The sequence below is a fragment of the Xyrauchen texanus genome, chromosome 16 (assembly GCF_025860055.1).
Source record: "Xyrauchen texanus isolate HMW12.3.18 chromosome 16, RBS_HiC_50CHRs, whole genome shotgun sequence".
NCBI lineage: Eukaryota > Metazoa > Chordata > Actinopteri > Cypriniformes > Catostomidae > Xyrauchen > Xyrauchen texanus.
The window spans coordinates 20,682,740-20,704,167 of NC_068291.1; the positions used below are offsets into that span (position 1 = coordinate 20,682,740).

Sequence of the window (21,428 nt, forward strand, 5' to 3'; positions counted from 1 at the left end):
CTGAGTTAATTTGCAAATATCCCTCTTTATAATGGGGTAATTTTTCTCTTTCCTTTTTGGTATGCAAGACATTCTATAATAACACTCTCAAGGTTTACACCAGGTAGCATACTAACTTTAGAGACTCAAGGATGTTAATATTTTAGTATTTATTTTTCCACAAATGTTCAAAATCAACATACAGTATTTGTTTGCTTTTCCCTTCTCAAGATTGTCAAGGTATTACATCAAAGTATACAGCTCTGAATGCAAATTGCTGAACACAGAATACTTTAACACCACGGCATAGGTTACATTTCGCTGCTTTATAATCATGTCATTCAAACTGTCATCTAAAATCTGTCACTGAGTTTCCTGACTAACACATCTTCTATTATGTCACATTAATTCTATTACCCCACATTCTCATGTTCTGCACCAGAAACCCAATCGCAGATAGGCAACAATTAACTTAATTTAATTAAGCAAAAAACATACATAACAAAAAATTCTCACAATGGAGACAAAACAAAACTAGAATAAACACTAGAAGATCTTGAACCAACAGGGAAGGCAGACACGAGCATACAAGGGCAAGAGCAAACGAAACAATTGAGAGAAATCAAATGGGTTAACAAGAAAGGCAGTTGAAACAAATAAAATAATGATAATAAGCAGACAAGGAGGCAGGGTATGATGTAAGAATGAGAGACACGTGGCAATACGTAACCTAAACAAAGCACGTGCTTTGATTCAAACACATGAATGACACGAGAGCATATCGCCCGAAACTACAAGGCAACATGCGCTCATGCCAAACAACAGCTGAGACAAGAGAAAGCATGGCAACGCCAACAAAACAATGCCATGCACTCTCATACAAGACAAAACCTGAGCATACACAGTGAAGCAAATACCACCTGATGCACACAACATGTGACAAAACGAGACAGGACATCTGTGTGAGAGTTTGGCCACAAATAAACTGGCACCCCAGGACAACATGAAGATGGATTGCAATCCGGACGCACAGCGCAAAGCAAGCCCAGCGCGAAACACACACGAGGTTGCAAGAGACAGATACAAAAAATGTACACAAGTGCATGCTGCATGGATGACATAAGAGCAATGAACTCATGCCAATAAACAAGACAAGAGAACGCATGACAATGCCAATAAGGCAAGCCATGCATTCTCATACAGGCACAGACTATACAAGACACTAAACATGAGTGTCAGAGCTCAGCCACAAAGACAATATAAACACAACCAACAGAAGTGGCTGAACCCTGACACTCCACAAGTTGAAATTGGCCATTACAGAAAGACCACATAATGTCCAAAATATGACTTGGGTAATAATTGCCTACTTATTCTGAGTAAAGCCAGGTACTGGACAGAGATGGCAATTGTGCATTTTAAAGCAGCATTACTGCATTTGTCAAATAATACATAGGAATGTGAGACTGTTGTTGATGACCTATAAGAAAAATAATAATTTTAATGTTAGAACAAGCTGTATGTAATTTATTGTAATATGTAGTAATTGTAATACTTAAGTGGAGTGGCAGATGCAGTTATATTTTCCATTACTATGTATATACTATGTCTCGATAAGGTTGATCCATTTTAAATGGAGAAAAAATTATGCAGAGTATCCATCCATCCATCGTCAACCGCTTATCCTGTGTACAGGGTCGCGGGGGGCTGGAGCCTATCCCAGCTAACATTGGGCGAAAGGCGGGGTATGCAGAGTATACTGAATATAATTTTTTTTTTATTTTTTAAATAAGATAAATGAGAGGAATCATTGCAGAACCAAAGCAAAAATAAATAAATAAATAAATGTAATAAAATAAATATTATAATAACATAAGTCCGTAAAAGATTGGCAGAATGTGACATAATTTGTTTGGTAATCTCCAATGTTCTGAATGAGGCAAAGTTTGACCATTTTGCATAGGGAAAGGCTATTTTGAACAAATACGTCAAAGGATATTATTTAGACCATCTGTTTTGGAAAATTACTCATGCTGGCCAGATTACCATATTAAAATTGTGTGGCATTGTGCTTTTTTTAATTGAACCACAAAACATGAAAAGTAGGGTCAAATATAATTTAAAAACAGATTTTAATTAGCTCTCCACACTATCTTCAATGATTATTTTGGCTGAGCTAATTTTCAAGAGAATACAGAGAAATGACTGTCCCTGACTCCAATATGGTCTAGAATCTCATCAGAGGTCTTCAGTAAATGAGGATATGTATTGGTACATAAATAAATGCATGAATTTCTTGCTTCTATCAATGTGTCTTTTCTTGAAAAACAACAACAAATTTCTTTTGAACAGCACGCAACAGGGCACGGACACACATTTTTGAATTGTGTGGATGCATCCTAGGTCCAGTAAAGGTATTTTATATTTGAAAAAATGTATTAGAAAAGTGTGCTCTGTTCTCATGAGGGAGCTCCAAAAGTCTTGCTTGTTTTAATTCTTTGCCCCAGGCAAGGAGAGAGAAGGGGGTATGAATCTTGTGAACAGGCACTCCTCTCAGTCACTGTGCCTTTGAAGAATCTGATCCAAAAGTTTCTGTGGAACAAAATTAAGAAAAAAAACTTTAACCAAAATGCAACCAGCCATGCAACAGTCTTGTCAGAGCACCTGTCTGCTTAGGTAAAGTGGTGTAAAAAATGAGGGGGGAAGTGAGTGTGTAATCTACAGATTCCACAGAATCCTGTTCCCTTGGGTGGTCATCTCCCTTAGGAGCAATGATAACCTGCTATCTGTCCACAAATGACATGAAGTGATAATGCTTTTATTAATTTTATTTTCTGCCTGGTTCCCTTGTCCTTTTCTTTCTTTGACTCTTCATTCAGTGAGCTGTAACAGAAGATGTTAACCTTCCAGTACAGATTAGAAAAAGTTACTGTTAATAGTTTCATGTTTTGGTCAAGGAACAATCTTCTTTCACGAGTTTGCATGTCCACCTTGCCCCTGAAGTGGAAACAGACTGTTAAGGGTAAACAAATTTGGCTTGCTGTCCATAAAGGAGGGGCTTGAGAATAAGGGCCTTGGGCATTCAGCTCGCCTGGAGGTCCAAGTTCCTCTCCATGGGACAATTTAAATTAAGTAGGTTAAGGTTAATAGTCATAGGTCGAATAAGGATGTTGGAGGGATGCCGGAAGAATCTTCACAGGAGTGAGGTAAGCTGCTGCTTATATGTGCTTGCATTGTGATTGACAGGACTAACTTGACAAGCTCCAAAACATTTGTTTAGAACTCCATTTCATGAGATTCTGGTTTAAGATTACCAATGGTTAATAAAGAGTTAGCCTAAAAAAAAAAAATCTATCATTATTTACTCATCCTCATGTCGTTATTGTAAAGAATGTTGCCATTGCTGACTTCCATACAATAGCAGTTGACAATGACTCAATTTAAAGTTTAAAAAGTACTGAATAGTGTCATAAAAGTAGTGCCATGCCATGTCATATTCCATGTCTGCCATCTTTCTTTTAAATATATTATTTTGTGTTCCACAGAAGAAAGTCATATGGGTTTGTAATGACATGTGAGTGAGTAAATAATGGCAGAATTTTCATGATCATTTACCCTCATATCACTACAAACCTGCTGTTTTGTTTTTGTTTTCCTGTGGAAGAGACTTTCTTCTGTGGAACACAAAATAATATATTTAAAAGAATGATGGCAGACATGGAATATGACACATGAATGGGTCGTATGCACTACTTTTATGACACTATTCAGTGCTTTTCCTGTGGAAGAGATATTTTAAAGAAGGTTCATACTGCTTTTTCCATACAATGAAAGTGAATGGGCAGGGTCGCTGTCGAACATTTCCCCTAACATCTCTTTTTGTGTTCCAGAGAAGACAGTTACACTGGTTAAGAACGACATGAATAAATGATGACAGAACTATCCCTTTCTTGAAATTATTGTCTTTAGTTTAAAACAAATAAAAGCATTTACAGTAAGCATTTGGGTAATTTTATACAGTAAATATAATTATCACGGGTTTAATAGTTACTTCCAATTGTTTACAATGATCAAATTCAAGTATACTTTGTTTTTAATTAGCCAAATATCATACATTATGAAAGTACTCCCAAGTTCACTAACTAAACCAAAAATGATGAGAATGATTAAACAAAAAACTCTTTGTGAGACAGATTTATTGTTTATCAACTTTCATTGGATTTGCAAATTGTGTGTCCTTAAACACTGAAATGGTAAATCAGAATACACATAAGAGCCCTAGAGTGTTACGCACACAACTATGCACACAACCACATAGCTACAAAACCATGGCTATGTGAACTCCTTTGGTCATTTCTTGCATTTTGTGAATGCGTCTATCTCTCTCCATCACTATATCCACTATATACCTTTGGCCTGACTTATCAGGCATTCATCTCTGTCACACAAAGGTGCAAGGCTGAGAGACAGAGAAGGCTTCATGCGAGACAATGAGCCAGACACTTCATGACAAAGTATCAGCCGCGCAGGACCTGACACCCATTAAAACATCACACTCAGACAAGAGATCTCTCCTTTATAAAGGGACACAAAAGCTATCGTATTAGGCAACCAGGGAGAAGCCTATCAGCAAAGACATCCAAAATACCAATGAAAGCTGTCCTATTCTGGAATTCAATGATCTAAACATCAAAAACATGGAAATTACTGTTGACACAGCCCTCATCTGTGGCACAAGTGTCCCACAAGTATCAGAGTCGCTTCTGTTACTTAAAAGAACAAAAGGAATTCATGAATAAATCGCTGTGTTGAGTGGAATTAATCTGTATATCAAAAGTGGTGAGATAAGCAGGAGTAATATTAATAACTATGCTGACCTCTGCTGGAAGCACAGGAAATTTCATTGAAATTTTAAGGGACATTTCACCCAAAAATGAGAATTCTGTCATCATTTACTCATCTTTCTGTCTTGCGTGGAACACAAAAGGAATAATTCTGAAGGGCTGGTCAATCTTTTCCTTGCAATAACAATAAATGGGAACTAAAGCATTCAAGCTTCACAACAGAAGCAAAAAGACCTTAAAAGGTGCACTCAATTTTTGTTCAAGTTTTCTTGGACTTACACTGACACCTAGTGGCATGGATGCAGCACCATTTAAAAGCAATCGTTGTCAGTTACAGATGTCATTGTAGAAATTCACTTTTCACATACGATTTTATTTAATCCATGAGTGAAAGTTGTCCAAAAACAGGGTGGTTACTGAGATTAAGTTGGTCATGTTATCCTAACATGGCTGTCCCATGAGGGGACCCTCTCCATATAGAATAAAACAACTTTTATAAGGTGACTGATAAGACTATATCTAATGCGAGTGCTCATGATTTTATACAGTACATATTTTTCTAAATTACAATTTATTTCTGCATGAAGACATGCGATAGATTTGTGTGAAAAACAGCCCAAAATGTAAGTAGTTATTCACTGATAATCTGATAATTAAGTACGTGAGTTAAACTGAAGAACTGGATCAGTGCAGCGCTAATGTCAGCTAATGAATCCTTTTATTGAACGATTTATTAAAAAGATCTAACTAAAAAGAATGTTTCATTCACAATATGAGCATCACTACTTCTCTCATAAACTCTCAAGAACATGCCAAGGAGAGCTAGTACAGAGGTCAAGATTTTCTGTTTAAAACAACTGAAATGTCACTCTGTTCCTCACATAAACCTCATAAAGCATGGCTTTATAAGACTTTGAATACAGTGTATGAGCCGATAAACCACTTTCATGATACTTTTATGGTGCTGAAAAGCTTCTGTTCCCATTCATTGTAATTGTATGGAAAAGAGCGACCAGCACAGTCTTCAGATTTCTTCTTTTGTGTTCCACATAAAAATAAAGTAATTTTGGTTTGGAATGACATTACGGTGATTAAACAGATGTATTTAGATGACAGAATGTTATGTGTTGAGTGTTGCATTGTTGTGTTGAGACTCTCAGCACGAATCCACCTTCTGAACGTCTATGGTGCTTGACACCTCAGCACGGAGGTAAAAAGTTCAGTTAGGTGAGACGAGACAGTCTGGCACCACACAACACCTGCTGCTTGTAACCTGGGGGAAGATTTTCACAGACCAGCACCAGTCTCATCTCCACCGGTACACTTGACAGTTGTGGCAGAACGCATTATGAGACAAAAGCCTCAGGTGTGTTTGTCCTTGCGGGGGTCATTAAAGGTCATTCTAGAGGTTACATAAGAGCAAACACTGTAAGAGGATAACATCAGCAATTCTATTATCAAACCAGGTCTCATTTAATCGCATTCACATTTTAATTACATTCTACTAAAATAACAATATTTACTGTACTGCTCTACTTTCAACTAAGGGTTTCCTTACATAGTTTCAATTTGCTCATAGTTTCTTAGTTACATAGTTTCTAGTCTTTTCAGAGCCTCACTTGCAATGGCCTCTACAATAATTTTACAATCAACAGCTGTGGCCTTCACTGAGCTTAACCAGCCTTACAGGACAAAAGGTCTTACAGCTAAAATCTCTACTCTCATGTGCCCTGTAAAGCAGAATTGAACACATTTGGATTATATGAAGCTATCTGATGATCTTAAGCAATATCAGCATGGCTCTAATGGTGGACATGCTATGACTTGTAGCCTTTTAAACATGTTTAATAACACATCTAATTTACCCAATTAAACCAAAATCAAAGTTTTCAAATATGATAATGCCTTACTTTTTTCAGGGCTATAACCACCTTATTAAGAACCTATAATGGATTTATTTTTGTAAAATGGAATAGGCATTTTAGTGTACACAATAAACAGATTACAATTTCTGTTAATTAATTAAATAAGTGTAGTTATTAGGTACACATCAGGATCAGACATAAACCTGGGGCACAAGGCACAAAGTTGTGAAGGCTTTTTAATGACAGAGCTCATTAATGAGCCATTTAAGCGCTTGTGTAAGAGTTAAAGCTTGACCTTTTTGAAGACCTCTGCCCTCAGTCTGTTGGTATGGGACACCAGTCTCCTCCTTTTCTCCTCCCTTTTCCTAGTCACCTCAGGGAGTTTGTTATATATCCTGCAAGCATATGATGAGGATGATGGACACATACATTATGTGAATCAATTGACTTAGAGGTGCAAGAAGTGACACACACACACACACACACACACACACACACACAAAGGCACGCACACACATGTTGGTGCAGCTATCCTTATGAGGACTCTCTATAGACATAATGATTTTTATACAATGTGAACTATGAATTCTATCCCCTAAACTTAACACTAACACTAACCCTACTCCTAAACCTAACCCTTACAAAAAAACTTTCTGCATTTTCACATTTTCAAAAAAAAAAAAACACATAGTTTTTAAGTTATTTGAATTGACACTATAAATATCCTCATAAACCACATTTATAGCATAATTCCCTTGTAATTACCAATTTGTAACCCCAAAAAATGTCCTCCTAAACCACCCAAACCTGCCCACACACACACACACACACAACCACACACAAATACAGTAAACAAAGACGATATATATCAATATGCAGTTATCCATTATATTTCATCTGATCTGGTGGTTTTTATTGCAGTGTTGAGATAAGAAAGCATGGTCCTTATCAGAAAGGGGGTCATATCGTGTTCTTGCACTGATAAGCACTGGTGTCTTATCCTGTGCATGTGAGTGATTGAGAGTCTGTGCGAGTGTCTGGTTTTTTGTTTTTTCTGGGTGTGAAAACTAACCGTCTAGATCTCTGTTGCATCTCCTTGCCTGAGATGGCTCTATCCCTGGGTTTGAAAAGGTTGTCTGCAAAGCACATTCAGTAAATTAGTTTTTAGTTTTTAAAGACCATTCTGGTAAAAATCTTAAAATCAGAAGTCATATAACTGGCATTAGATTAAATATTTAATTATAGGCGTTAACAAATAAATTTACATTCACTATTGAAAGTTCCTTGAGTTCTCAATTGACTTTTCATATTTATTTATTCCCAGATATTTCCAAATTTTCCATGACCCTTGAACCCTGAAAGCATTTAAGAGCTAAGCCTCACACAGCAAATGAAGGTGCTAAGAGCTAAGCCTTACACAGCAAGTTCAGTTCAATAAAGGTTATCAACAAGAACATTTTTCACAAATCTACACCTTTTTGGTCCTATTTTAGCCAGTAGGGGGCACGAGTCAGCTGCACAGGCAGCAGGATATAATTTGTTCTTTTTAAGATGCATTGCTCATTCAGAACAGGGTTGCAATGAAATGTTCAAAGGTCTTTAAGATCTTCCTTGATTACTTGCTTTGTATACTGTAAGCCTGTCCCACCTCAAGTTTGTCCTGATATTATTATAGTTTTAGTGCACCAAGTGTTTCACTGTAACAGTGGCGCATGTCTAAAGCACTGCATTCCTGTGATGGCATCAGCAATATTCCTTGCTGCAGTGTGGCTGCCCTAAAAATGTGCTTGCTATGAAAATCTTAAAATGATTAACTTTTTAGCAGGCATTTTTTGTCGCATTGACACAATGGTTATGCATTGTTCATTGCTGCTGTGGAAATGCAATTTGGGCTAAATGTTATATAGCTGCAATACTTTGACTGCATTACTGCACTACCCTTCCTTTAAATACACCCAATTCCCTAATGAAAATAAAGTATCTTACCACTAAGTGGGTGTGGTTTGGTGCAATTCTGCCGAGGGTTAGCTGTCTCCATGCTCATGATAAATGCAACTGTTTGTAGGCTCCGCCTCTGCCTGGCCCTCTGTTCCAACTGCCACACCCGATTCTGAGAGCGATAGATGAAATCTGGACGAAATAGCTCAAGAGCTTCCTACACACAATCAGATATGAAAACAAGGTTTAAGTGATGCAACAAATGGACAGGAAGTATTCCCATTTGTGCCAACAGTAAGTATTCCCATTTGGGCCAGTGAAACCTAAATAGGAAGGAAATATGAATGCTAATCTTGAGTCACTAAGGTAAGTTTAAGGAATTATTAATGGTAAAATGCTTTAAAATGGGCTATATGGCAAATGAGAATATAAAACTATACCCTCAAGCTAAGCAACTGGAGTTTAGTATCCTGTTGGTCAGCCCTGGACCCACAGGTGCAATTAGTCATGTGTGGAGAGACCGGGCACTCAGTAACTCTCATGGATTTCTCAGCAGTGTTGGAAATTGTTCTGACCTCATGAGGGGCACTTGCACGCACCTGAGGGACTCCTGTACAGATAAATAATTATCTTAGCTTTGTGGACACACACACGGACACACACACACACACACGGACAAACACACAATTATTTTTATACTGTACAAACTATAGATTCTATCCCGTTAACCTAACACAACACCTAAACCTCACAAAAACTTCCTGCATTTTAAAATTTTCAATAAAACATTGTTTAATATGTTTTTTTAAGCTATGTAAATTATGGGCACACTAGAAATGTCCTCATAAATCACATTTATAGCATAATACCCTTGTAATTACCAGTTTGTAACCTAACAAATTGTCCTCGTAAACCATATAAACATGCCCACACACACACAAACACACACACACACACGTGTGTTGTCTACCTATCATTATTAGGACTCTCCATAGACATAATGATCTTTATTCTGTACAAACTATAGATTCTATCCCCTAAACCTAATCCTCACAAAAAACTTTCAAATGTTCAATAACACACACACACACACACACACACACACTTGACATAATTTTTATTTATAAAAGGACAACTTAATGTTGCTCTTTATTTTATTATTAAAATTGAAGCAAGTGTTCTAACACTTGTGACGATAACAACAGTGACAAATTCTCTTAAAAGATTATTTTTTAAAGATGGTGTCAACAGCATCACAAAACACCCCACTGATCAGATTAAAAGCAATAAATAATACCAATTATTTTATTTAAATAAAAATCTTTCACCTGAACATTAAATAATGTAACACCAATTAAATTTTTAAATGAACCATGTGAAAAAATTACAATTAAATGTAAAGTAATAACTTTTTCAACATGGTGGGAAAATCACTATATGCACATCTGATCAGCATCTTTTTCCTCTGAACTTTCTTTTTCACAACTTTTTGTATTTTAAAAATACACGTTTTTAACATTGATAACACTAATGACATTAAATCAAGGGATAAACACTATTTTTAAATTATTAAAATTATTAATTACTTATTCTGTTTTGTGTTTTTCCAAACTTGTTAGGCCTTGTACTAATGCTTGACCAGAGAAAACAAAATTAGTAAAAACAATAAACACATAAATAACTGTAAATATCATAGAAGTGGTGTACCAGCTGAGGTAGACAAGGTTTTTTTAGGCAATTGACAAATTCAAATATATTTTCAATGTATGACGATGAGTTAATGCCACATAATAAAAAGAAAAATAAAGTCATAATATGTTGAGAATAATCTCTTAATAGGCCAATGTAACGATTACCCTGTCTTGTTTCTCTGTTGCCCTTTTGTTTACCATTTGTTGTCACTTTTGCATTTCTCAGTTTTCACTTTAGTCCCTTATGTAATTCCATAGTCTCTTTGTTAGCGTTCGTGTTTTCCTCTGTTCATTGTTTTCACCTGCCCTTGTTAATTTGCCTTTGGTTTCTGTTAATCACATTGTTATCTTGTTTGAGTTCTGTTCTTTCATTGGTCCCTTTTTTCCCTGTCTGTGTATTTATACCCCGTGTCTTTGTTCAGTCTTTGTCAATCGTTGTTTGATGTTAACCCGGTGTATCTTTCCTCCCGAGTTCCCAATTCGTGTCAACCCTGGTCAGCTTTCTCAAGTTTATGTTTCATTTCCCCATCGTGGGTTGTTACTTTGTGTTTTTCCTTTGTTCTTTCTCAAATAAAGTTTAAACTGCGTTTGGATCCGCACCTCCTCGTCTGCCTCGTTGCTCAAACGTTACAGAACGATTGACCACACATGGATCCAGCAGCTATTCGGGCCAAATGTCGGCTGCTCAACTTGCAGCAAGAACACTACCCACTTGTAGACCACGCTCACTACTTCCTCCTCCTGGCGAACGCTACTGACTTCCCGGACTCTGCACTGATGATCTTTTTCAGGGACAGCTTAAATCCCTCGCTGAGGGAGCGGGTGCCACAGGCAACGCCCGGCAGCACTCTCCGCGACTACCTGGAGATGACCCTACTAGCGTGCAGCTCACCGCACCCTGTCACACCAGCCTCACCTGTCAGCGAGCAACCCCCCATGACAGTGGCTCCCCTTGAACCTGCACAGTCCACTTTGTCCGCCCGGAGGAGGAGAAGACAGGCTTCCGCCTCCCGACCCACGCCGGCCCCGGTCTGCGAGCCAGAGCCCACGCCTGCCCCGGTCTGCGAGCCAGAGCCCACGCCTGCCCCGGTCTGCGAGCCAGAGCCCACGCCTGCCCTGGTCTGCGAGCCAGAGCCCACGCCTGTCCCGGTCTGCGAGCCAGAGCCCACGCATGTCACGGTGAGCGAGCTAAAGCCCACGCATGTCACTGTGAGCGAGCCTGAGCCCTCGACCGTCCCCGAGCCAGTGCCTGTAGCCTCAAACGTCAATGAGCCAGTACCGTTAGCCTCGACCGTCCCTGAGCCAGTGCCGTTAGCCTCGACCGTCCCTGAGCCAGCGCCTGTAGCCTCGACCGTCCCTGAGCCAGCGCCTGTAGCCTCGACCGTCCCTGAGCCAGCGCCTGTAGCCTCGACCGTCCCTGAGCCAGCGCCAGTAGCCATGACCGTCCAAGAGCCAGTGCCAGTAGCCACGACCGTCCAAGAGCCAACGCCAGTGGTCGTGCCCATCCTAGAGCCAGCACCTCTCGAGCCTTCTAGGGCTCCTCCTCCCGAGCTTTCCAGAGCTCAGCCATCCGAGTTTTCCCGAGCTTTCCAGAGCTCAGCCATCCGAGTTTCGAGCATTCCAGAGCTCAGCCATCCGAGTTTCGAGCTTTCCAGAGCTCAGCCATCCGAGTTTCCGAGCTTTCCAGAGCTCAGCCATCCGAGTTTCCGAGCTTTCCAGAGCTCAGCCATCCGAGTTTCGAGCTTTCCAGAGCTCCGCCTCCCGAGCTTTCCAGAGCTCCGCCTCCCGAGCTTTCCAGAGCTCCGCCTCCCGAGCTTTCCAGAGCTCCGCCTCCCGAGCTTTCCAGAGCTCCGCCTCTCAAGCCTCTCGAGCCTTCCAGGGCTCCGCCTCTCAAGCCTCTCGAGCCTACCAGGGGTCCGCCCCTCAAGCCTCTCGAGCCTCCTAGGGCTCCGCCTCTCAAGTCTCTCGAGTCTTCCAGGGCTCCGTCTCTCAAGCCTCCTGAGCTTTCCAGAGCTCCGCCCTCCGAGCTTCCCAGAGCCCCGCCTCTCAAGCCTTTCGAGCCTTCCAGGGCTCCGCCTCTCAACCCTCTTGAGCCTACCAGGGCTCCGCCCCTCAAGTCTCTCGAGTCTTCCAGGACTCCGTCTCTCAAGCCTCCCAAGCTTTCCAGAACTCCGCCTCTCGAGCCTGCCAGGGCTCCGCCGCTCGAGCCACTCAAGCCTTCGACGGCTCCGCCCTCAGAGCCTCCTATGGCTCCGCCTCCCGAGCCTCCTCCGGCACCGCCTCCCAAGCCACTCAAGCCTATGGCGGCTCCACCCTCAGAGCCTCCTACGTCTCTACCCCCAGAGACTCCAGAGTCTTCCTGGTCTCCGCTCCAAGAGCCTCCCACGTTGCCGCCTACCTCGGCTCCGCCTCCTGAGCCTCTTTCAGCTCCACCTCCTGAACCTCCCGAGCCTCTCCCGGCTCCGTCTCCGAAGCCCCCATTGGCTCCTTCTTCAGAGCCTTCTTCGCCCTCGCCACCTTCGGCTCCACCTCCAGTGGCTCCGCCTTTTGAGCCTTCTACACCATCGCCTCCCTTGGCTCCGCCCAACACTGTTCCGCCTCCTGACCTGCCCAAGGCCTTACCACCTGTGTCTACCATGGCCCTGCCTAAGCCTCCTTTGGCTCCGCCTCCTAAGTCTTCTATGTCTCCGCCTCCGAAGCCCTCCTTGGCTCCGCCTCACACGGCTCTGCCAGCCTCAGTCCCGTAGCCTCTTCCCAGGCCCACTTGTAGACACTGCCAGTAGCCACGACCGTCCAAGAGCCAACGCCAGTGGTCGTGCCCATCCTAGAGCCAGCACCTCTCGAGCCTTCTAGGGCTCCTCCTCCCGAGCTTTCCAGAGCTCAGCCATCCGAGTTTTCCGAGCTTTCCAGAGCTCAGCCATCCGAGTTTCCCGAGCATTCCAGAGCTCAGCCATCCGAGTTTCCCGAGCTTTCCAGAGCTCAGCCATCCGAGTTTCCGAGCTTTCCAGAGCTCCGCCTTCCGAGCTTTCCAGAGCTCAGCCATCCGAGCTTTCCAGAGCTCCTCCTCGAGCTTTCCAGAGCTCCGCCTCCCGAGCTTTCCAGAGCTCCGCCTCCCGAGCTTTCCAGAGCTCCGCCTCCCGAGCTTTCCAGAGCTCCGCCTCCGAGCCTTCCAGAGCTCGCCTCTCAAGCCTCTCGAGCCTTCCAGGGCTCCGCCTCTCAAGCCTCTCGAGCCTACCAGGGGTCCGCCCCTCAAGCCTCTCGAGCCTCCTAGGGCTCCGCCTCTCAAGTCTCTCGAGTCTTCCAGGGCTCCGTCTCTCAAGCCTCCTGAGCTTTCCAGAGCTCCGCCCTCCGAGCTTCCCAGAGCCCGCCTCTCAAGCCTTTCGAGCCTTCCAGGGCTCCGCCTCTCAACCCTCTTGAGCCTACCAGGGCTCCGCCCTCAAGTCTCTCGAGTCTTCCAGGACTCCGTCTCTCAAGCCTCCCAAGCTTTCCAGAACTCCGCCTCTCGAGCCTGCCAGGGCTCCGCCCCTCAAGCCTCTCGAGCCTGCCAGGGCTCTGCCCCTCAAGCCTCTCGAGCCTCCCAGGGCTCCGCCCCTCGAGCCTCCCAGGGCTCCGCCTCCTGAACCTCTCGAGCCTTCCAGGGCTCCGCCCCCCGAGTCTCCTACGGCTCCGCCCCCAGAACTTCTTGAGCCTCCTACGGCTCCGCCCCCAGAGCCTCTCGAGCCTCCTGCAGCTCCGCCTATGGGGCCTCCTACGGCTCCGCCTCCAGAGCCTCCGATTGCTCCGCCTCTCGATCCACTCAAGCCTTTGACGGCTCCGCCCCCAGAGCCTCTTGAGCCTCCTACGGCTCCGCCTCTCGAGCCACTCAAGCCTTTGACGGCTCCGCCCCAGAGCCTCTTGAGCCTCCTACGGCTCCGCCCCCAGAGCCACTCAAGCCTTCGACGGCACCGCCCTCAGAGCCTCCCGAGCCTCCTATGGCTCCGCCTCCCGAGACTCCTCCGGCTTCCCCTCTCGAGCCACTCAAGCCTTCGATGGCACCGCCTCCCGAGCCTCCTACGGCTCCGCCGCTCGAGCCACTCAAGCCTTCGACGGCTCCGCCGCTCAGAGCCTCCTATGGCTCCGCCTCCCGAGCCTCCTCCGGCACCGCCTCCCAAGCCACTCAAGCCTATGGCGGCTCCACCCTCAAAGCCTCCTACGTCTCTACCCCCAGAGACTCCAGAGTCTTCCTGGTCTCCGCTCCAAGAGCCTCCCACGTTGCCGCCTACCTCGGCTCCGCCTCCTGAGCCTCTTTCAGCTCCACCTCCTGAACCTCCCGAGCCTCTCCCGGCTCCGCCTCCGAAGCCCCCATTGGCTCCTTCTTCAGAGCCTTCTTCGCCCTCGCCACCTTCGGCTCCACCTCCAGTGGCTCCGCCTTTTGAGCCTTCTACACCATCGCCTCCCTTGGCTCCGCCCAACACTGTTCCGCCTCCTGACCTGCCCAAGGCCTTACCACCTGTGTCTACCATGGCCCTGCCTAAGCCTCCTTTGGCTCCGCCTCCTAAGTCTTCTATGGCTCCGCCTCCGAAGCCCTCCTTGGCTCCGCCTCACACGGCTCTGCCAGCCTCAGTCCCGTAGCCTCTTCCCAGGCCCCCTGACCCAGTCCCTGTCCGGTGGCCTCCACCCAGGCCTCCTGACCCTGTTCCCGTCCTGAGGCCTTCCCCCAGGCCTCCTGACCCAGTCCCTGTCCATTGGCCTCCTCCCTGGTCCCCCAAACCTGTCCTTGCCCTTTGGCCAGCTCCCAGACCACTGAAACCTGTCCCCACCCGGTCGATACCACCCCGGCCTCCCAAACCTGTCCCTTTGTGCCCCCATGGACTGTCTGGTTGTCCCTTGTGCCCCCGTGGACTGTCTCATCTCTCTTTTCGCCCCCCGTGGACTGTCGCATCTCCCTTTGCACCCCCGTGGACTGTCTCATTTCCCCTCGTGGCCCCCCCGGACTTCCTGCCTGCCCTCTGTGCCCCTTGGACTGCCTCCTTGTTCTTGTGCCCCCCCTGGTCTGCCTGTCTGCCCCCGGATTTCCTGCCTGCCCAGTGTTCCCCCTGGTCTGCCTGTCTACCCATGTGCCCACTTGTACTGTCTGTTTGCCCCTGGTGCCCTCATGTTGTTCTTATGGACTTTTGTCTTTTGTTGTGTGTTTTTAGGATCGTCTGGAATCCGATCTTTAAAGGGGGGCTATGTAACGATTACCCTGTCTTGTTTCTCTGTTGCCCTTTTGTTTACCATTTGTTGTCACTTTTGCATTTCTCAGTTTTCACTTTAGTCCCTTATGTAATTCCATAGTCTCTTTGTTAGCGTTCGTGTTTTCCTCTGTTCATTGTTTTCACCTGCCCTTGTTAATTTGCCTTTGGTTTCTGTTAATCACATTGTTATCTTGTTTGAGTTCTGTTCTTTCATTGGTCCCTTTTTTCCCTGTCTGTGTATTTATACCCCGTGTCTTTGTTCAGTCTTTGTCAATCGTTGTTTGATGTTAACCCGGTGTATCTTTCCCTCCCGAGTTCCCTATTCGTGTCAACCCTGGTCAGCTTTCTCAAGTTTATGTTTCATTTCCCCATCGTGGGTTGTTACTTTGTGTTTTTCCTTTGTTCTTTCTCAAATAAAGTTTAAACTGCGTTTGGATCCGCACCTCCTCGTCTGCCTCGTTGCTCAAACGTTACAGCCAATTACAAGAATGAAGTTTAAAGTTTAGAAAATACATTTTAACTACAGATTAAATAAATCATACCCTTATGAGATTAAAGTACAGTAATGGTGTTTTGAGAATAAAGTCACGATGAAAGAGAAATCAAAGTACTGTGTTAAAGAACAGTGGAGCAGATGTAGATGCAGATGTGATCATTGATACCCTTGGAGTCGACAACTGGTTGCCATTTCAGATTGCTCAAAAGAGGTAATTTCCTGAATGTCTGGTACTGCATGAAAGATAGTTTGATTTTTTTTTTTTATAGATTTTCAGTCAAAAGAAGTCTGAATCTCAAACCGCAAACTATCTTTACTGCAGTTTGTCAATTTCTTTCTGCTGAATAAATTTGCCCTGATTTAATGATACAGTAACTTGTGTTGATGCCTAAAAGACCACGGACCAGGTAAAGTCTATCCCAAAGTAAGATTTATACAATGAGGAGTCTGCAGCCTCAGCGGTTGTGATAATAACTCAACCTCAACTGTTGTGATAATAACATGTTTTTGCACATTTTTGACTTTAGTTTCTTTAAATATTACTTCTTTATTCACTCAGTATTACACCTTTAATCTCATAATTTATTTTAATCATGAACTTAATTCTTGTAACATTACAAATGTATTCTCAAAACATAGCTACTTTAATCCCACAATACTACGACTGTATTCTCATAATGCTAAACTTTTATTTTCATCATTTTTACTTTATTCTCATAATATTAGGATTCGTAACGAAGCAAATTTAAACTCAAATCTTTGATTGTTGTTGTTTTTTTTATTTATTTTTTATTAATGTGGCACTAAAACACTGTTGTATGAATGATACATCATATCATGTGGTTTGTTCAGAAGAGGTGTGCTATCTAAGACTTTTGATGTTTGGTTGATAAAATAGGAAGCACAGACAGACTTAAACTAAGGAGGGATCAGAGCAATTAAGGACCAAAATAAATATGGTGGGCTCTTTCAATTTGGGCAAGTATGCATCCACAAAGCAACAACCCAGACTGCCATAATATTGTGGCAGCGTTTTGCACAGGAAAGTACCACTTATATTTTCGTCAGAAGATTTAATAAATCTAGTTGGTTAAAATACTTGCCCTTGGATATTATATATATATATATATATATATATATATATATATATATATATATATATATAATATCGATGAATCATACACAATCTGCCCAGGGACATTTAAGTAAGTTAACAGGGTTGATTTGATTTCCTGTTGACTAAAGGTCATAATACTTACCTATACTTTTGGAAGAGGTTGCCTCTGAATCCTCTGAATCACTTGTTGCATGTTGATCTTGTCTGTGGTTTTTCACATTGATTATCACAGAGGAGTCCACCATCTTATTTAAAATGGGCTCTAAAATAAAATGGAAAGTTAAAATACTCTTCACTTAATGGGACAGTTTACCCAAAACTAAAAACGATCTCACCATTTACTCACCCTATTGCCATCCCAGATGTATATGACTTTCTTCTGCAGAACACTAACTAAGATTTTTAGAAGAATATTTCAGCTCTGTAGGTCCATACAATACAAGTGAATGGTAGCAAGAACTTCCAAACACCAAAATCACATAAATGCAGCATAAAAGTAATCCATACAACTCCAGTGCTTTATTATATGTATTAATGTATGATTAAATCACTTTGGCTGAGAAACAGATCCATATTGTAATCTGAATCTTATTGCATCTGAAGACATATTTAACCACTAAAGTCATATGGATTACTTTTATGCTGCATTTATGTGATTTTGGTGTTTGGAAGTTCTTGCCACCATTCACTTGTATTATATGGACCTACATAGCTGAAATATTATTATAAAAATATTTGTTTGTGTACTGCAGAAGAAAGAAAATCATATATATCTGGAATGGCATGAGGATGTACAAATGAGAGAATTTTCAGTTTTGGGTGAACTATCCCTTTAAACATGTTAGGATCAGTAAGAGAGAGACAGGTGAACTATCCCTTTAAACATGTTAGGATCAGTAAGAGAGAGACAGGTGAACTATCCCTTTAAACATGTTAGGATCAGTAAGAGAGAGACAGGTGAACTATCCCTTTAAACATGTTAGGATCAGTAAGAGAGAGACAGGCTGAAATGAGAGGCAGAGAGAAAGAGTTAAGGTTACAAATGGACAGTGAATGATAGGCATATACATTTTCAAAGAGTTGTAGATAAGTGCCCTTCTCTGTGTCCTCCTTGCAGTGGAGGCTTGTGTTAGTTCATTAGTGCCCAGCCATGCCGTTGAGTCATCACATGCCTCACAGACCACATGCAAAAGATCAGCATGCAGAGAAGATGTTATTCTATGACTCGCTGTCAGGAAATTTGTTTAGCTGTAGAATGTGAGCAGATGACAGAATAGGGGACCAAGAAACTGACTGACTTTAGATGTAAAGTAATGTGGAGTCAATGATGCATCGTCTCAGATATAAGAAGATTGAAGCTCACACAATTTTATTTTCAATAGTACCCTCTCCCAGTCTCTCAGTTGCTTTCTCTATCTTTTTAAAAAGTCTGTGTCCATCCACTGTGCATCTACAAGCAATGCTGTTGCTTTAGTGCTGTGCACAGCAAGGTAAACCAAAATAATCTATACACCAAATGCTGATAAAACTATTATCCTCTATTCTGCTTTACTTGAGAAGCATCTTATTATTACAACATCAAGACTTCAACTGTTAAAATTCTGAATCCTGCATTGCAGCTAATTTCCAATATAAGATTTTTTTTCCATCCCTGGATATCCAGCTATACACAGAGTTACAGTATTTCAGACCAAGTGATGTTGGAGTACACTTATTTTCCCAATTTGTGCCAGTTTTTTTTTTTTATCCCAATATCTGATTGACCCTCTTGAGCAGGCATACCAATGTAATGTTCCTCAAGATTGAAACTTTCCAGGAATCTTTTTAAGATGCATCCTTTTCAATCAAAAATTCTTGCTTTCACAAAGTAATTTATAGTTTTATAACAGTACCACAGTCAACTGCAGCTATTTGACTGTGTACACTGTGCATACCATGAGTCCTCGCTTATTGATATTATTGCGGTCCATTATTATAGCACTCAATTGAAATAGAAAATACACTGGGAAAAATTCAAACATAAAATCACACTTTATGTTTTAGGATCTAAATTAATAACCTTGATTTCAAAAATATGATTTAACATGTCTGAACCAACCTGACGAAATTAGGTTACACCAATTTAAACCAAGTTTAAATTGTATTGCTATTAACTTTTATTTGTTATGTGCATTATGGTGGCATGGTCAGGTTTCTTTGCATTGCCCAAAGTGAAATCCTGCAGTTTGGACAGTTATTATTATTATTATTATTATTATTATTATTTTTTTTTTAAATGAGCTAGAGGGGAGCCCATCTCGTTAACAATACATGAGCCACCAATCAGAAAGTGTGCAGATAAAGTAGAAGATGTTGAAATGAAACCACACTGGCTAAGATATCACATGGTGTTTCCGGAACAGGCAAAATATTTTTGCAGCAGTGGTATAGAATAAATGAGAGTGACAGAAAGAGAGAACAAGGGGGAGAGAGGATGGATACATTTGCATGGCAGCTGCGGAGCCATGAGGTGATATAGGTACCTGATCGCTTGCTGAATGCCTGTCTGGCTCTTAGATTGCTCTGCGGAGGCCCTAAGACATCATTAGCCTTTCCATTCAGTCTGAAGGCTGCAGAGGATGAGTGGCACCTTGTTCTGAATGGCAATGATGTTGAAGTGGAATCCTGCATGTTGGAGCCAGACCTCATGTTATTCCTAAATGCACTACCATTGATGGTTGGAGTATCCATCAGGTGCCAGGATGGTCTTTCCATTCCATCAATGCCACTTTGCGCAATGTCCCAGTCACTGTAGGACCTTTTAAAATGAGTCACTGTCCCAGGTTTTTCTGGAGTGTTCTTAAAAGAAGTCCTTCCAAGGGAAAGGGACAGAGTAGATCTATGCAAAGTCCCAGAGTCTTCCTGAAACTGTTCAAGAGGGATTGAGAGGGATTTGTCCAAGTAGAGAGTAGATCTGGAGTGCTGGCATGGTAGAACCTCCAGGTGGGCACAACTGCGGTAAACTTGCCGTTTCGAGGAGGTCGAAGAGTCGGTCTTGCAGACCGCCTCTCCATCTGATAGAGCCTGGGTACTACTAGGCATCTCACTTCTGCAACACCACTGAGTGCACTCGGTCACCGTCACTACAACTGGCTTGCGTCTAAGAGGCATCAAGGTGCCACCACTTTTGGCTTGTAGGGTTTTATCCTCATTGCAGGTCATGACAGAGGAAGGAGTGAAGTGAAATTTGTCAAGCACGTCCAGGGAGCTAATACTTGAGCTTGGATAATCTGTTTTGTTCCTTTTAGAAGATAAACTCTGGGCGGTAATAGTGATCAAGGAGAAACTAGAATGTAATGATGGACTGTTTAAACAATGGAGGGTTTCAGGAACACTGCATGTCCGGCTCAGGAATAAGCCAGGAGTTTCTGATCTGCAAGGTTCATCAAATAATGAAAAGGCAGAAAAAGAGGGGAATGTTCTCTTTCCTCTTGCTGTGAATGCTCGGTCATCCCATCTAGTCCTCAGACTCCTCCATGGTGTCATGTTATTTTGCTGAAGTTGCCAGGAATATTAATTATTCACTACATGTGAGGTGATAGACCATATGTATCAGTGACCAAAATCTAACACAAAAAATTAAGCCTACACTAAAAATTTAAAGGAATATCCCTTGTTAACCACAAGTTAATCTCTATTAACAGTAGGGGTTGCATGACTACTTATTTTTAAAAGTTGACAAGTCGAGTCAATTAGTCAAGTCAAATTCATATTTGTGACATCAAACAATTTAGCGTGAAGAATGGGGAGGCATCCTGTCATGTCATTGTACCCCAAATTAAAGTGCTTTTTAATTTCTTTATCAAATGGTAAAGCCATTACCCCATGGCTAGTCCACCTCTGTTCTTCGGTAACACTTTACAATAAGGTTCCATTTGTTAACATTAGTTAACAACATAAGTAAACATGAACAAACAATGAACAATAATATATTTCAACCTAATCTCATTCCCTAAACATCCAATTTTTATGTTTGTGTAGAAGCCATCTGTGTCTGCATGATGACGCCAAAGCTGCCCCCTGATTAATAAATGCTGTAAAAAAATAAAATAAAAATACATGTATTAACTAATGTTAACGAATGGAACCTTTTTGTAAAGTGTTACCAATACAAACCACCTCTAAAGCTGCTGTGCATCAATTATATTTTTGGCCTTTTATACATCTTTATAAATATGGATTTCACCCAGAGGCTAAAAGATGGACAAAACAAGTCACACATACATTCTGCTTTATGGTAAAA

General features: G+C 42.4%; 1 protein-coding gene across 1 annotated transcript; it reads right to left on the bottom strand.

The window, feature by feature from the left end:
* LOC127657307 ((E2-independent) E3 ubiquitin-conjugating enzyme FATS-like) lies at positions 1-19,901 on the bottom strand. Its single transcript, XM_052146040.1, has 7 exons — positions 19,669-19,901; positions 17,289-17,408; positions 9,067-9,236; positions 8,675-8,843; positions 7,761-7,824; positions 6,984-7,083; positions 1-2,571 (listed from the first exon to the last, which is right to left on the bottom strand). The coding sequence occupies exons 1-7, from the start codon at positions 19,898-19,900 to the stop codon at positions 2,533-2,535; spliced, it is 894 nt and encodes a 297-aa protein (XP_052002000.1). The 5' UTR covers position 19,901; the 3' UTR covers positions 1-2,532.
* Between the last annotated feature and the right edge of the window lie 1,527 nt (positions 19,902-21,428).